At 45.5% G+C, this 16923-nt stretch overlaps 2 protein-coding genes across 3 annotated transcripts; one reads left to right on the forward strand and one right to left on the reverse strand.

Annotated features, from left to right (window-relative positions):
- Positions 1-235: 235 nt before the first annotated feature.
- On the forward strand, positions 236-4275 carry LOC137785221 (tyrosine-protein kinase STYK1-like). Its single transcript, XM_068576342.1, has 8 exons — positions 236-436; positions 534-770; positions 1107-1288; positions 1654-1734; positions 2031-2257; positions 2447-2487; positions 2748-2844; positions 3496-4275. Exons 1-8 carry the CDS (start codon positions 244-246, stop codon positions 3689-3691), a joined length of 1254 nt encoding a protein of 417 aa, XP_068432443.1. The 5' UTR covers positions 236-243; the 3' UTR covers positions 3692-4275.
- Positions 4276-4640: 365 nt separating this feature from the next.
- On the reverse strand, positions 4641-15364 carry LOC137785193 (polyhomeotic-like protein 1). 2 transcript variants are annotated; one of them, XM_068576295.1, is made up of 15 exons: positions 15109-15364; positions 13683-13807; positions 13429-13539; positions 13115-13183; positions 12887-13009; positions 12633-12800; positions 12460-12541; positions 11125-12143; positions 10386-10521; positions 10097-10266; positions 9557-9647; positions 8971-9058; positions 7950-8121; positions 7613-7838; positions 4641-7020 (listed from the first exon to the last, which is right to left on the reverse strand). In XM_068576295.1, the coding sequence occupies exons 1-15, from the start codon at positions 15272-15274 to the stop codon at positions 6869-6871; spliced, it is 2898 nt and encodes a 965-aa protein (XP_068432396.1). In that variant the 5' UTR covers positions 15275-15364; the 3' UTR covers positions 4641-6868. The 2 variants fall into 2 exon arrangements, with proteins under 2 accessions (XP_068432396.1, XP_068432395.1); XM_068576294.1 differs by having other exon boundaries at positions 13683-13810.
- Positions 15365-16923: the final 1559 nt, after the last annotated feature.

The following is a 16923-nucleotide window of genomic DNA, read 5'->3' on the forward strand; positions in this document are numbered from 1 at the left end:
CGAAACCAAAACTCTCGCTCTTGGAATTCCTTCTTTCTTACAACACAAATAAAACAAAAGCATGCCCACGCTTCACAAAGCGTCGAGGACTCGTGTGATGTCTTAACTTAAGTATGAGAAACGAGGGCGGAGAGGACATTCCCGCTGTGGGAAGGTCTTCCTCATCAGTGACATACCCAGAAAAAATGATGGACATTCACACGCGTACCTTCTGTGGCCCTCCTCCTAGTTGTAGTGGAGCACATGCAGGCGGTGATCATCGTGCCCACGCTGCTCCTCCTGGGGACGCTGGTGACGCTGCTGGCCCTGTGCCTGGTGCGGTACTGTCCCGGTGAGAAGCGGCCGCGGCCGGCCGCGGCCTTCCAGCGCTACCACAGCTCCTCCCACCGACACCAACAGAGGAGCGGCCACCGGCATCACCTGCAGGGGATCGACGGTGAGCAAAGCGCGCCATTCCTAATCTTTTTTTAAACTCAAACTCGCCTCAAAAAAAGGACGACACTCTTGACGTAACATTCTGCGTCTCTCTCTAGCGCCCGCGGGGATAAACCCGCTGGAACACGAAGAGCTGCCGATGTCGGTTCAAGAGGTGCAGCAGACCGTCGTGCCGACTCTGGCCACGGTTCCTCAAGTGTCCACGGAGAGGCAGCGCGGAGCCTTCAGCCAGGTCACCGCCATGCCGCAGGCCTTCTCCATCAAGCCGGACGACACCACCAGCCTCTTCAGAGCCCGCATGGACGGCAGGGACGTCGTCCTGAGGGTGCTGAAAGGTACGGAGAGATGTGCAGAGGAGTCTCAGGCTGCTGAGGGATGTTGGGAATGAACTGGGAGCGACGAGAATGGTCTGATCGCTGGTTCAAAGAGTTTTGTACTCTTGTGTGTGCTTGGTTTTGCTTCATATCGGAGCTTTAAAGTCTAAATGACGCTCTACAAATGATCGATGGCACAGAAGCTTTGTTTTTCGCGACGTATCACTTGTTAAAAAGTGTCCCAATGAAATAAAAACTAATGCTGAACAGCCACTGTGCGCATGTGAAGCAGGATGCTCGTGAAAAACAATTGAATGAAAGTCTCCTGTTGCTCAATTATCTAATCTCTCCCTTCAGAAAGAGCAAACAGCAGCGAGAGGCAGCACTTTTTGGGTTTCGCGTCCTTCGTGTCGGGACTCGGGCCCCACCCCTTCCTGCCCGAGCTGCTGGGCGTGGTGTCGGTGCAGCCGCCGCCGATGATGGTGGTGGAGGAGCTGCAGCACAGAGACCTGCTGGGCTTCCTGTGGAGGTGTCGACAGGTACAGGGGAATCACCCGAAACCCCTGAACGCAATGCAACCATTTCTAAATGGAGGAAAAAACTCATCTGTTGCTGCCAAAAATATTAATGGAATAGAAGTGAATTGTAATTCACATGCAGCGTAGTTAAGTAATTCCTGCTCTTCACCTCTGAGAGGCAGTGTAGGGTAGTATATAAATATATATATAGAGATATATATCCAACTACACAGTGTCGGGTTCAGTATGTTTACCTTCGGGTGTAACTGGTTATGAGTGCAGACAGGGAGAGAGATATCAGGTCACATGAAGGGAAGGTCTGATTTAATAGGCTACTATCTATCCATAAGTCTGAATATATGTTTCCCTCTTCCTCCTCACTGAAGGACAACGCGGGTGCAGAGTCTTCATGTGACATTACAGAGAAGAGGATCTTCTCCATGGGGGAACAGGTGGCCTCTGCTCTGGTTGGTTAAACAGCTGTCTGTCAGCTTTATGTACTAAAATACTGTATTTTATAGTCTGAACACTATCTTCACACTTCAGGTTATGTTGTTATGATGCCAGCGAGAATAAAATACCATATATATTCTATAAAAGTATGAACACGGTATTAAACATTCTGAATCTGAGCGTTACGTCTGGTTGGTGTTCATATTTTGTGTGTTTTTTAGTGTCCTTAAAGATGCCGATTGTTCTACTATTCCACAGCACTGTTCCCCAGGTTCCCTCTCATTATCCCGTCTTTACCTTTGTTCTCTAGGAGTACCTGCACACTCAGCGCTGCGTCCACGGCAACGTGGGCGCTCACAGCATCCTGGTTGGTGGAGATCTGACGGCGAAGCTGTGGGGATTGGGCTCGGCCTATCGGAGGACGACGCGGGATGCCGCCGCAGCTGCGTTGCCGGGCGAAGGGGAGGACAGGGAGAAGAGGAAGTGGCAGGCGCCTGAAGTGTTGAGCGGACGAGGCGTCAGTCAGAGTAGTGACGTGTGAGTAGTCTGCGGGAACATTAAATAATAAAAGCAGTCACTGAAATGTCTCCCAGACATAGTTATGAAAACAGGAGCTTGATATCACAGCCATTACAAAAAAATGATTTATCCTGAATGCATTCATAAACAATGAATATTATTATGATTAATATTATTATTATGCTCCTCTCTCACTCTTTTGGACAGATGGTCTTTTGGTATCCTGCTCTATGAAATGGTCACATTGGGTAGGTGTTTTAAAATTAAGAGAGAAGTACAAGAGAAGTATACAAAAGAAGATACAAGAGTTGTTTATTGTATGAATCATAGAATGAGATTGCAGAGCATATGTTTATTATAATTACCTGCATAGAACAAATATAAACACCCTTTCAAACAGTAAAGTACTCAGCCAAAATAAAAATATGACAGCGATACTGTGTTTAGTTCATATTTGTTACGTACAGGGACATTATTAAAGTAAAGTATAATACTCACATGTCTGCAGGTGACCCACCGTTTGCCAAGATCAGTGAGACTGAACTTCTGCAGCATCTACAGAGAGGAAAGCATCTCAAACGGCCCGCCAGCTGCTCCAACTCTCTGTAAGACACACAGCAGGAAGCTGCTCTCACAACGCGACGAGAGAACCGGCAACTATCTTATCTTTACATCATGTAGCGCACCAGCAATAACAAATTCACGATGTCATGAGTAGAGATGGGAGCGATATCTCACCCCCACCGAGGCTGCTAGCTATATATATAAATAATATAATATATATATAAATAATATAATATATATATAAATAATATAATATATATATATATTTATATATATATATAGAAATATGTTTACATTATTCAGCTAGCATTAGCAAGCTAGCAAAGAATGTTGAGTTGGATGTAGCCAACGGTAGCTAACTTCCTGTTGAATTTCTGACCAGAACGGGTGACTATTTTTTCGTAGTTGACTTTTGATTTTAATAAAGATTAAAATGTAACTTAATTTTCATAGAAAAAAACTTAACTTTAACTTCTGTTGCAATAGTCAAAATTACATTTCAAGCAGGCTATGGGGCAAGTAGCGCTAAGCTAACATTAACAGATACCGTTTGCTAGCTCAAGTGAGACAACGGCACATCGCTCATGAAGTAACATGTTAAAATAACCTGCTACGTAAGTTTTAAGGGGGTATTAATACACGTCTTTTCGCTGGGTTTCAGTTGTAGTGTTAATTGTACCTTGTTCCTGTAGGTACTCCGTCATCAGGGCCTGCTGCCATTGGCGCCTGGAACAACGGCTTTCTACGTCAGAGCTCATTAGAACGCTTCACGAGGGGGAAAAATCAGCCAATGGGAGCACAGCTCTCAGAGCGTCTGAACCACTTGACATCGAGAAATACTTGAAGGAGGCGGGATATTCAGAGACACACAACTATGCTGTGCTCTGATTGGCTGAGACCGTCGGGCCAGAAACCGCACCGGCGCCGTCGTAAACATTGGAGGACTGCTGCAAAAATGAAGGATTATAATGGAGAACTTTCAGCACAAAAACAAAGGCACATTGTTTTTGAAACACAAGTTTAGTGTTTTTAACCTCCATGCTGTATATGTGGAAAGTAATATATGGGTTGTAGATATTTATTTTTCTGTAAACTATAACTATGGTGATCTAAAAAGACTCATACAATGAAGGTTAGCAGCACTTTTTAACTGTAAAGGAAGTGTAATATGTACATATCTTTAAAGAAAGTAATACAGCGGAGGACAGGCGATGCACTTTACAACAGTGTGACGGGACCATAACACTGCAATAGAGTTACGATACTATGCAGTCAAATGGACTATTTGCCATAAAAAATAAAAAAAAATATCAGCTGGAAGGAAAGTTTGATGAAGTCCTGAAGCTGATGTGAATCAGTGCTAAGGAGCCATAAAAGCTGACACGACCTGCAAAGAGACTTGTTGGGAATCAAGTTCTGTCTACTTGGTGACAACTTGCTGTTGTTTTACACCATATAATTAGGCCATCGTAAAGCGCATACCGTTGTACAAGCTGGTGTTGAACTGTGTTATTTTCTCCTGAGTTTAAGACAAACAACCCCAGCAGGCTGCCGCAGGCCAACAGGATCTTATCAAGGACTGATGTTATGACTCAGGTCACAAAAATATAAGGAACAATCGGCCCTTAAGGCAAAGATTAAAAGCCTGCAGCGACAGTTGGCAAAAAAAAACACTTTCCCTGTAAACCTGTCTATTCTTACATGTCGGACAAAGAAGCTAAAGGCCATTACTGAACACTTTGAAAATAAAAAACATGATAGAAGAGAGACACATCCCCCGCAGGTCAGTTTAGTTTCACCTCAAAAATAAAAACACAGTTTTAAAACAGTTCCTTGATTATTTATTTCCACGATAGCATTGTTAGCGTCTCCTCGACAAACTCGCGTCCCTCCAAGGGTTAGCAGGGTTTCTTTTCTTTTTTTCAGATTATTGCAAGCAAACACATCCTGAAGTAGCCGCTTTATTTAAATAAAAAGAAAAGGGGTCTTTTTTGAAAGAGTCTTTGAGAGATCCATCATCACCACAGACCTGCAGATGTGTTTGACTTAAGAAGTTGTGTCTCACAGCACTTGTTATGCAACACAAGGGCTCTTTCATTATTATTATTTATTGGTTTTGTGTCTACACAATATGGCAACGCAGCTGCAGATCCCAACACTTCAAAAACCTGGCGAGCATCATAAAATACAAAAAAAAACAAAAACACAGCTATCAAAGATTATGATCCTCTTTGAAAGAAAACACTGCAAAGAGCCACAGCCACTAACAATAAAGCCGAAGACACGGAAAGAGAGAGAGCTAGAAAAAAAGGGGAAATACTGCCGGCGGTTACACGCTACATGAGACGAAACGCTACGAGGAAGACGGCGAGTGTCCTCGATCGAGGGAGCTACGACTCGGTCACGCTTTGGGGGAAAGGCTACTGATGTCATTGCTCGAATTAACAATCGTAAAAAAAGTAAAGCACTAATATAAAAGAAGGAGTGATATGAAAAGCAGTTAGAAAACAGACAATCCTCATGTAAACCTACGGGAGAGACGAGTGAGAAAGGCCACGAGGGTCACAGAGAGAACATGAGAACACTCCTACGATAAGAAGCTTGAGCAAACAAATGTGCATTTAAATATAAAGGCAGATTTTACACTTATTACAGTTTAGCTTACGTTGTTTTACCTCACTCTCACACACTCTCACACACTCTCTCTCACTCACACAAACACACACATACATATTCAGGGAGGATTTTATCTTCCTTCATTCCTCTAACAAGCCGGATTCTTATCTTTTCTGCACCAAACCTTCTGGTTTTTGTTCATGAATGTCGACACTTCAAAATCAACAGCTTTTAGTTCTTCGTTCTTGTTGAACGTTTCCGTCACTTCACAAAAAAAAAAATCAAGCCCACGATGTCACCCTTCACTCAGACACAAGGTTTTGAGTTAGACAATTTAAAAAAATTCTGATTTGACAGAACAGAAATAGTCACAGATTGCAGATTACATTTCTAACAGTGGAGTCAACAAAAAGAAGTGTTAAAAGACTTTAAAAGACCAGAGACACGGAGTGAAAAACACAGTTTAGGAAGAGCATTTTGAGTGTCGATGTGCTCCGTTTGTAAAAACACAAAGAGGAATGTGAGGAAACGAGACACAGCGTCGATGTTTTTAGAGAAAAAGCCGTGAAACTCGAGGGCTTCGGGTTTCATCGGGACTCTGGTTCAGCGCCTCTGCAGCCGCGATGCTGCACTTTGAGCTGAAACCCTGTAAACTGAAGAATAAGACCGCAGACTAAATAAATAATAAGCAAAACGTTTCAAACAAAATGATTCAAAGTACTAGTTTTTACAGGATTAACATTTAAAGTTGTAAATGTTCCCTTGAAAGATGCTTTAAAATGAAAACATCTTTGATAATGACTGATAAATAGCTTTTGGGTGGATTTAAATTAATTATGCGTATTTATTTACTGCATTTCTGTCCTAATGCCACGCTGATTGTGGATTAAATAAGAAATACAATTTTAAAAAACCACGAGCGTTCGGCTAGATGAGAACCAAAGTTATTCCTCAAAGGAATCTGTCAAAAACACTTTGTTTCAGCTGCACAATAAGAAACAATGAACAACTAAAAGCAGGGAGGCACAGCCGAGGCCAGAGTCTGTGCACAGGACGCCCTGTGTGTCAACATGAGGGAGTCCTGTGCAAGTGCAATAAATCCAACTTGCTGAAGTGACTTCTGCATCGAAAAATACATTCAAAAAAACTCCATTTCTGCATTTTTGCAACGCAGGTAACGAGAGGGGAGCTGTGCAAACTAAAAAACCACAAATCAAACCACTACTTCTGACCGCACGTTTGCATTTTAGGGAACAGGAACCTTCATGAAAGATGAACAGTTTCTGTGCGTTGACATGAGCTGCAGAGCGCTGCAGCTCCACCAGAGAGCCGCACGCGTCCTCCTGCAGGACTCTGGCAGCACTGGGACCAGTTTCATGTCCGAACTGGTGAGCGCAGCAGGAGTTTGAGGGCCGGGCGGCGAGCTGTACGCGGCCAGAGCGCCGGCGGTCAGTCTCTCAGGGTGTTGATGTGGGCGCAGATCTTGAGGGCGGGACCGAGCTTGATGTTCATGGTGGACATCAGGTGCTCCTCTTTCAGCAGCAGCAGGGCCTGTCCGTCAATCTCCTGCGACAGGAACTGGGAGGCGACCTCCTCACAGCCTGAGGAGGAAGAGGAGGAGGAGGAGGAAGAAGATAAAGTGGCAAAAATAGAAGAAAAAACCATAAAGTGTCATAAAAAGAAATGCTATATATATATATATATATATATATATATATATATATATATATATATATATATATATATATATATATATATGTAATATAAACATATATATATATATATAAATAAATATGCATGAATAAATAATACATATAAAAGGTATATATATATATATATATATATATATATATATATATATATATATATATATATATATATATAATAAATATGCATACATATAAATATGTTTAATATAAATATGTATAGATCAATAAATATATATAAATAAATACAAAAATATTATTAAATATATCCAAATATTTACCACCGCGGGACTAGTAAAGAAATATCTAATCTCAATATATATATATATATATATATATATATATATATATATATATATATATATATATATACACAAATATATTTACATTCATTTAGCGTTAGTAAGCTAGTAAACAATATCGCGTTGGATGTAGCTAACGCAAGCTAACTTCCTGTTGAAAAAACAAACAAGCTCAATCTTCCAACCTTGTAGCGAGGAAATGAACTGCGACACTTCCTCTACGCTCCACTGGGCGGGGCCAGCGAGCAGGCAGCCGGGTGCTGGGCTCTCCGCCGCCGCCGCTGCCGGCAGCAGCAGCGGGGGAGGCGGCGGGCGGCAGGAGGCCGAGGAGGCGGAGGACAGGGACACGGGGTCGTCCTCGTCCTCCTCGCCGCTGGACTCCTCGTCCGAGTGGCTGGACTCTGAGCGGCACTGTGGGGAGGGGGGGGGGGGGCAGTTTGATCCATACTGAAAACTACACACTGTGGCAGTAGCAAGAGCGAGGACGATGATGATGATGATGATGATGATGTTCCTTCTCACCTTGACGGGTACGGGTCTCCCCGCTATCTTGGCGCTGGCTATTTCGGAGCTGGTCCTGCGGGGGACCCTCCGCCGGGCGACCCCTCCCTCCTCGTCAGAGTTGGAGAGCTGACCTTGACCTTGACCTTGACCCTGCCGCATGCAGAAGTGCTGCCGGAAGCTGACGTTGTACCTGGGGAACCAATACATACTGTATCGTAGACAAAGAGTGACATATACGGTACTGAAGCCAAGACGAGCAACACATACAGTTTTTATCCCTTTGCTCCGCAGGTGGTATGATCCATACGCATAGATCCATACGCATGAAACTATGCGTATGGATCTATACCTATGGATCTATGCGTATGGATCTATACCGTATGGATCTATACGCATAGATCTATACCTGTAGATCTATACTTATGGATCCATGCGTATGGATCTATACGCATAGATCTATACTTATGGATCCATGCGTATGGATCTATACGCATAGATCTATACTCATAGATCTATACTCATAGATCTAGACTCATAGATCTAGACGCATAGATCTAGACTCATAGATCTAGACTCATAGATCTAGACTCATAGATCTAGACTCATAGATCTAGACTCATAGATCTATACTCATAGATCTATACTGGCATCGCGGGCAAAGGGACGAATGCAAAGCAGAAAAAGGGTCAAACAACATGGCGTCAATCTGTTCAAAACAATGCCGGCAGCGCATTGTTTTTATAGCAATACATATCCGACATAATACATACATTTAAATATGGAAATTGACAACGTAGGGAAAAAAGGAAGTGAAAGGAATTTCACTTCCTTTAAAAAAAAACGTATATAAAAGTGGATGAACAGGAAACATGCTGCATAACATACTGATGGAGCCACGTGAGAAAGAGTTCATTTATATTTATTATAATCATTTTTAAACGTGAGGATGTCAGCTCTCAGCATGTCCTCTCTCAGATGGCTGCGTATGTATATTATATACATTATATACATATCTTATAGGTCATGCATGTTGAAGTACCTCTTGGCACACGTCATGGAGCAGAACCTTTTGGTGCCTCTGAACTGGCTGGCGGGAGCAAAGTTTTTACAGTACTCACACTTCAGCACTGAGGAAGAAATACAAAGACAATATTTAAAAAAACAGAGCAGATGGCAAATATGTCATACTGAATATCCATCAGAAAACACACAGAAATAAATTTAAAAATAACTTGGTGGGAAACTCCGAGCTTGAAAGTTGTAATTAAAAACCACAAAAAGTCACTTTATTGCCCTGATGACTGCAATGTGTGTTTATAATACGAGTAGATGAAATGAAGCATTGTGATTGGTTGAGAGTGAGTCACGTGGTGTACTGTATTGAGCCATAATGTACTGTACACCTGTTCAACTATTTTACGACTTACTATTTACTTACTATTCATAATGTTGCAGGTATTATAAAAGCAATGAGGTGCTCGAGGCAGTACTGTATCTACAATAATGTACACTTTAAGGGTTTGCCGACCCTTGAACAGTACATTATTGACGATACAGTACTGCCTCGAGTACATTATTGCTTAATTAAGCCCCGCCCTCAGATGGAGAGCGAGGTCGGACGTTACCTGTCGCCGCCGTAATCGCCTCTGATTGGTTCACGTCCGAGCGGCCGTTGGTTAAATCCTCACCGGTCGAGTCCTTCACTGACCCACAAACCTGTCAATCAAACAAACATCAAGCCACAAAGGAAAAAGGTTGAAAAGGTTCACTGTTGAAGTTATTTTTCATGCACATTTAACTGAATATCTTTTGTTTTTTACGGCCACAAAAAAATAAATAATTAGGACCCCAAAAAAAAAATTTTTCCGAAGATTTTTTTTTCTTTTTTGAATGAATAGTCAACGAAAAAAAAAATTCTGAATTATGAAGGAAAAAAAAAAAAAAAAAATTCTAAAAATTCTAAAAAAAAAATTTGTCTCAAAAAAAAAAAAAAAAAAAATTGTCTCAAAAAAAAAAAAAAAAATTGTCTTTTTTTTTTTCTCATACTCTTTTTTTGTCCTAATTTCTATTTTTTTCGTCCCTATTTTTCAAGGACTTTCCAGGCCTGGAAAAGTAACAATATATAAATTCAATGACTTCTCCAGGGTTTCCATGACGGTACTCACGGGGAACGGCTCGGCGCCCTCCTGGATGACGAAGCCCTCGATGAGGTGCGTGAGGACGTTGGGCTTCACCACCGCTTGAGGGGGCGGAGCTCTCTCCCCCTGGGAGACGCCACGGGACACCGGCAGCATGGGGGAGGGGGAGGAGGAGAGCGGGGGAGGAGCACCAGAGCCTGAAGGGGAGGGGGGAGGAGAGGAGGGAGGAGGAGGAGGGGGGGACAAGAAGAGGAGTCAATATTCACGTTTCAGGAATATAAATGTTGAGATTCACACGTTTCCTGTGCCGTTCAACCTGCTTCGCTGGGATTGGTCGGCAGTGCCGAAGCGTGGTCTCTGATTGGCTGGAGCCGCGGAGGGGAGGGGCCGTCCTCATCGTTGGCTGAAGAACAGTCGGACTTTCTCTTTAGTGAACCCGACAACTGCTTTCCCTAAAAAACACAAAGAAACATAAAGAAACAAGAAAGAAACAATACAGAAACAAAAAGAAACAAGAAACATGAAGAAACAGTTTCAACAGACAAAACTAAGTGAAATAGTCCATTTTATAAATATAACACAAATCAGAAGCAATATTTTTGTTTACTAGTATTTTTTCCAAATTATATATATATATATATATATATATATATATATATATATATATATATATATATATATATTATATAATATAATTATCTGTTTTTAATAAAATAGAACAAATATTACAATCTCATTTAATATTAATGTAGTAATTGTATTGGATTTTAATTTAATTAGCATTCATTTATACATATTTGTATTAATGTGTTTCTTTAATTATTCATGTCTCTCTTGCTTCATTCTTCTCCTGGGACACACAGAATATTATTTATTAATAAGATGTAAACTACTTTCATATTTCATCTCCAGAAGCCGTGTAGTTCTGGATGGAACTTTTAAAGGATGAAGTTACTTTAATTCACGGCGTATAAAAGTAAATTAAATTAAACTCAACGTTTAAATCCCGCCTCCCTCGTCCGCTAAGTCCCTCCCCTTTGCCGCTATCAGCTGACCTGTGCTGTCTGACTTCCGTTGGTGGTCGCGGCCGCCGGCGCCGCTCTCTGCTGCGCCGCCGCCAGCGGGAGGGAGAGGGAGGCGCGGGGCGAGGAGGCGGGAGGCGAGGAAACCGCGGGGGGCTGGGAGGAGGAGGAGCAGGAGGAGGAAGAGCAGGAGGCGGGGCTTGAAGCCAGGGCTCCGTTGCGGCTCGGCCCGGAGGCGGCGCTCTGCTTGGCCTGCGGACGCACCTGAGACACCTGAGCCGACGGGGGCGGAGCCTCCTTCAGCCCCGCCCCTCGTCCCACGCCGCCGCCCTCCCTGGAGGCGATGGACGCCACCATGGTGAGCAGGCCGGACGAGCCGCCGAGGATGCCGCCGCCGCCGCCGCCGGCTCCGTCCTGGCAGCAGCTGCCGCGGGCCAGAGCCAGAGCCTGCGGGTTACCCAGCGTGCTTTGCCTCGCGCCCACGATCTGGACCGGGATGTGCGGCGGCGGCGGGAGCGGAGCCGGCTGCTGGTGCGCGGAGCTGCTGACGGGCGGCGGGGCGGGCAGGATCGGGGGCGGGTTCCTCGACGGCAGCTGCAGCGGCAGGCGCTGGAGCCCCTGCAGGGTTTTGGGCTGGATGGGGACGGGCCCGCTGCCGCCGCCACCGCCGCCGCCACCGTGGCCTGATTTCTCGGTCTTCTGCAGCGGCTGCACCACCAGCGTCTGAGCGCCGCCGGCCGGCTTCATGGACGCCGCTCCTGACGTGCCGCCGCCGCCAGACGTCAGGACCAGGGTGCGCCCCGCCGCGGGAGGGTGCCCCGCCGCGGGAGGGTGCCCCGCCGCGGGAGGGTGCCCCGCCGCGAGGGTGCGGGTCCCGTGAAGCAGGAGCTGGGAGAGAGGGATGGAGGCGGAGGAGGAGGAGGAGGAGGACGGGTGGGCTTTGAGGTTGGTGGGCTGAGGGTACGTGGGGATTTTGATGTGGGCCGGCGGGCTTGGCTTACTGGGAGACTGGGAGTTTGACTGGTGGGAGGGCTGGACGAAGGAGAAGGCAGCTGAGGAGACAAGAGGACAACAAGCAGGTTCATCAGGACCACCAGGTTTACACGACTTTAAACCAGGTTTACACGACCTTAAACCAGGTTTACACGACTTTAAACCAGGTTTACACGACTTTAAACCAGGTTTACACGACTTTAAACCAGGTTTACACGACCTTAAACCAGGTTTACACGACCTTAAACCAGGTTTACACGACTTTAAACCAGATTTACACGACTTTTTTCCCAGGTTTTCCATGGCGGCATGGACCCTGCATGTGACGCCACACCGACGTGGCGTCTCCGTACGGCGCTCCAACACCAGACCTACCTGAGTCGCTCCTCTCTGCGGCTTCAGTCTTCACGCCGACGCCTTTGAGCGCCGCCACGCCGCGCAGCGCCAGATTCTGCACCTGGAGAGGAAGAAGGGCGAATAATCAGTGAGGACGAAAAGAGAACAAATCACAATTTCTTAATCATTTTTTTCCCTCCATCTCCACCGACCTGGTCGTTATCCGATTGGCCGCCGCAGGAGGAGGAAGTGGGCGCTACTTCCTGCTGCTGCTGCTGCTGCTGCTGCTGCTGCTGCTGCTGCTGCTGCTGCTGCTGGGTGATGCTGCCGGGCATGAAGATGAGCTGCGAGGAGATGGGAGCCCTCAGGGAGCGGTTGACCTGCAGGACAAAAAATATAAAATTAAATAAATAAATGTAGTTGTGACGAAGCCCTTGGACCCTCAGGTGATTCAAAGTGACCTCACCCTCAGGTACATTTGGCCCTGCCCCCCCGCCGCACCGCTCAGCAGCACCGATTGGCTGATGGTGGACGCCGGCGGGGCGCTCGCCGTGCGGCCGCCGGCCGTGGGCGCCGTCGTCACGCCGACCTGACGGGCGACAGAGACGAGTCGTCAACGAGGAGAAGCAGTGATTGTTTTTTTTTATTGAGTGTTTTCTTATCTTGTGAGGGAGAGAAGCGAGGCGGCACGTACAGACGCCGTGCCGGTGGTCTGAGAGCCGCCGCTGGAGGGAGTCGACTGACGACTGGCAGCCAGAGTAGCCTGAGAGGAGAAAGAGGAGGAAGAAGAAGAGGAAGAAGAAGAAGAAGAAGAAGAAGAAGAAGAAGAAGAAGAAGAAGAAGAAGAAGAAGAACTTTGGTTGTCAGTATTTTGTGTGGAAGAACTGGCTCCACACACCTCTACCTGTTGCACGCACACCCACACACACACACACACACCTTTACCTGTTGCGCGCGCGCACACACACACACACACACACACACACACACACACACACACACCTTTACCTGTTGCACGGCCGCCAGGTTCTGAAACTGCGCGTTGCTGATCTGCTGCTGCAGCATCAGCTGCTGGAAGTACTGCGCCGCGTTGGGCTGCCGCTGCAGCGCCTGCAGCGCCTGCAGGAGGAGGAGGAGGAAGAGGAGGAGGAAGAGACACAGACAGATGAAGATGTGGCAGAGAACAGCGGAGAGAGACAGAAGAGAAGAAGACTGTCAAAACACACACACACACACGCACACACACGCACACACACTCCTACCTGCACCGCCTGTCTTTCATACAGGGACATGGAGTTCATTGGAGAGGGGCGGGAGCTCGTTCCAGACGCAGCGCTCCCATTGGTCGAGGCCGCCTGCTGGTTCTGCTCTCCATCCGTCTCCATGGCTGCTGAGGAGACAGAGCAGCGGTCCATCAGTCACACACAGACACAGACACACACACAGATACACACACACACACACACACACACACACACACACACACACACACACACACACACACACACACACAGATACACTCTCTCTCTCTCTCTCTCTCTTTCTGATGAAAAGCCAGCCGTCACTTTTCCTGACGGACGGCGTTCCTCACGGTGAAGAGACGCCGTAAAACTGCCTGAACGCATCATGAGGACGAGGTTCTCTCTGACACCGCGAGCGCCGTGAACGTGTGCGTTGATAAACGTGTGCGTTGATAAACGTGTGCGTCTGTTCCTGCGTCACATCGTAATAACTCATAGTAATTGTTCTCCATCACATCGTAATGATTGGTAATAATTCAGAGTTCTCCGGCAGGAGACTGTAAAGATGGAGGCTGAACACGGAGCAGCAACAGCGTGTCAAATCCACGGTTAAAGAATAAGAAAAGGAATTTAAATAATGCTTTATATTACAAATTAAATGTAACTTTTTTGTACTATTTTGCAGCATTTCTTTTACCATTTTGGGACAGATTTCTCTTCTTAAATATCCAAAGTTTATATTAACGTACACGAGCCAGACGGTTATGGTTACTGATGGTGATGATTTACGATGAGGAAGAGGATGAAACAGGAAATATAAATATCAAAATATGTTATTTATGACGCACAACTTTTAGAGATGATGGCAATAGAAATATTTGAGAGTTTAAGAAAAGTATATAATATATTTTTAGAAATAATTGCATAAAAAAAAAAAACAGTGTGATGTAGAAAAATTATATATACAATTAAATAAAAACCAAAATGTGTACAATTTGATCTATTTATACTTCCTGTGTTCACCTTTCAACATAAAACTGTTTTTCATTTGTTTGTTTTCTTCTTCCTTGTTCAACATCACACACGCGCACGCGCACGCGCACGCACACACACACACACACACACACACACACACACACACACACACACACACACACACACACACAAAACAACGCTTCCTCTTTCATGCATCATGACGGACCGACCCGGAGCCGCTTTCCGGGCCGCGTCCCCCTGCGGGCTCCCCGGGGCTTCTCCTCCGTGCTCCCGGGGCTTCTCCTCCGTGCTCCCGGGGCTTCTCCTCCGTGCTCCCGGGGCTTCTCCTCCGTGCTCCCGGGGCTTCTCCTCCGTGCTCCCGGGGCTTCTCCTCCGTGCTCCCGGAGGCTACTCCTCTTAGCATCCCGTTAGCCGCCGTCTGGGTAACGGGGTAACGGGAGGGCAGTCTTACCGTCCCCGGTCCGGGCTTTCCTCCGCCTCCTCCTGCACCGGCGTCCCGCTGCTGCGCGTCTCCGGGCGGCCTGTGGGTCCGCGGGCCTCGGTGTGAGTCCGGTGTCCTCTCGGGCTGCAGGTCGGTCCCGCGGCGCAGCGGCAGCGGCGCGGTCACTGCTTTGCATAAATTTGCAGCTGATGGTGTTGAGGGAGGGCAACGCCTCCTTTCTCTTTCTCTTTTTTCTCTCCTTTTTTCTGCTGCTGCTCTTCCTTTTCCGGCGCGACGGGATGACGAAGAGAGAAGGGGTTCCGTTCAGGACCCGGACCGGAACCGGGACCTCACTTCCAGAACAACCGACCTCATGGGGACCAGGACCTAAACGGACCCCATGCGGGACCACAAAGCCTGCACATGTATTTATAGATATATTTTATTTATGTCATTGTTTTTACACCAAACCAACGGAGAAAATGTTCCAAGATGAGTCTGAAATATTACAATGTTAATTAAACTAAATTTAAAATATTATAAAATTCTGAATATACTTTATATATAGCATAGTTTATATACTATATTGAATATAGTATATATATATATATATATATATATATATATATATATACTTATATAAAGTATATATATATAGTATATATGTATACATACAAATATACATACACATTTTATGTAAATTTGAATTTAAAAAAAAGAATAATACCGTATCTCTACTGTGTGCTTAATATCAACAATATGTATAATAAAAAAGCAAAATAGTAGGAAATTATCCATTATTTAGATTTGTTATTGTGCCAACATTTGCTTTAAAATCCCAATTTCTCATAAAAAAATTTTTTTAAGTTATTATTAAAAAAACAACTTAAAAAGAATATACCACACCTAAAGTTGGCATTATTTGGGTGATTAAAAAAACACAACAATACTTTGTCCAACTGTGTTGTTCTGACGAGTACACACTCACAGTTGTGTGAATACACACACACACACATATGAGAGCGATAGGGGGAAAAAAGATCTTCACACACACATCCACACCAGATTTCGTGACAGGATGAATATTTTTATTGAACAACATTATATCTGCTATGTACAATACAAACACAGGTGAAACAGAAACAGTGGAAACGTTCAGAAAGCCCAAACAGCTCGTCTCCATCGCGCTGCGGGAACCAAAAGTGGCGATCAAATCCCCCCAGACATCGTTAGCGGAGTCACGTTAGCTCAACCTGAAGGTATAGCGGGACGCCTTATCTCAGCCGCCGGCCGCGCACGGCACAAGCTTACAGACAATGGAAACATCACTCCAGCAGACATTAAATAACAGCCAGTGAGCTGCAAAGAGGCACAAAGAGCGTGACCTACAGTACATGATATACCCAAAACATGTGCGTATGCACACACAACTACAACAACACACGCACCGAACACACAAATGATACGACGACAACGATCGCAGCCCATGTGACACCAACGTAGGTTCATTTTTTAATAAGGGAGCCGTGAATTGTGAGGCAGAAGTTTGTGTTTATTCATCAGCAAGCCATGTCCGGCTCAAGGAGGATGTGGTGAAGTGAAAAGTGACAGAAATATTAAAAATGCACGACTGTAAAAGTCGGGTTATAAGCCGCTACTACCTTCTGTAGCAAGCTAGCGTTTCTGCTAGTACAAGCCGCTACTACCTTGGATGGGTGTCCCCGCTGTAGCAAGCTAGCGCTGCTGCTAGCTCTATCCGTTACTGCTGCTAGCTCCCCTGCTGCTGCTAGCGCCCCGCTATGGATGCTAGCTCCCCACTATTGCTGCTAGCTCCCCGCTGCTGCT

The sequence above is a fragment of the Clinocottus analis genome, unplaced genomic scaffold, assembly GCF_023055335.1.
Source record: "Clinocottus analis isolate CAN_PGR_092001 unplaced genomic scaffold, fCliAna1.0.p SCAF_14, whole genome shotgun sequence".
In the NCBI taxonomy this organism is placed as follows: Eukaryota; Metazoa; Chordata; class Actinopteri; order Perciformes; family Cottidae; genus Clinocottus; species Clinocottus analis.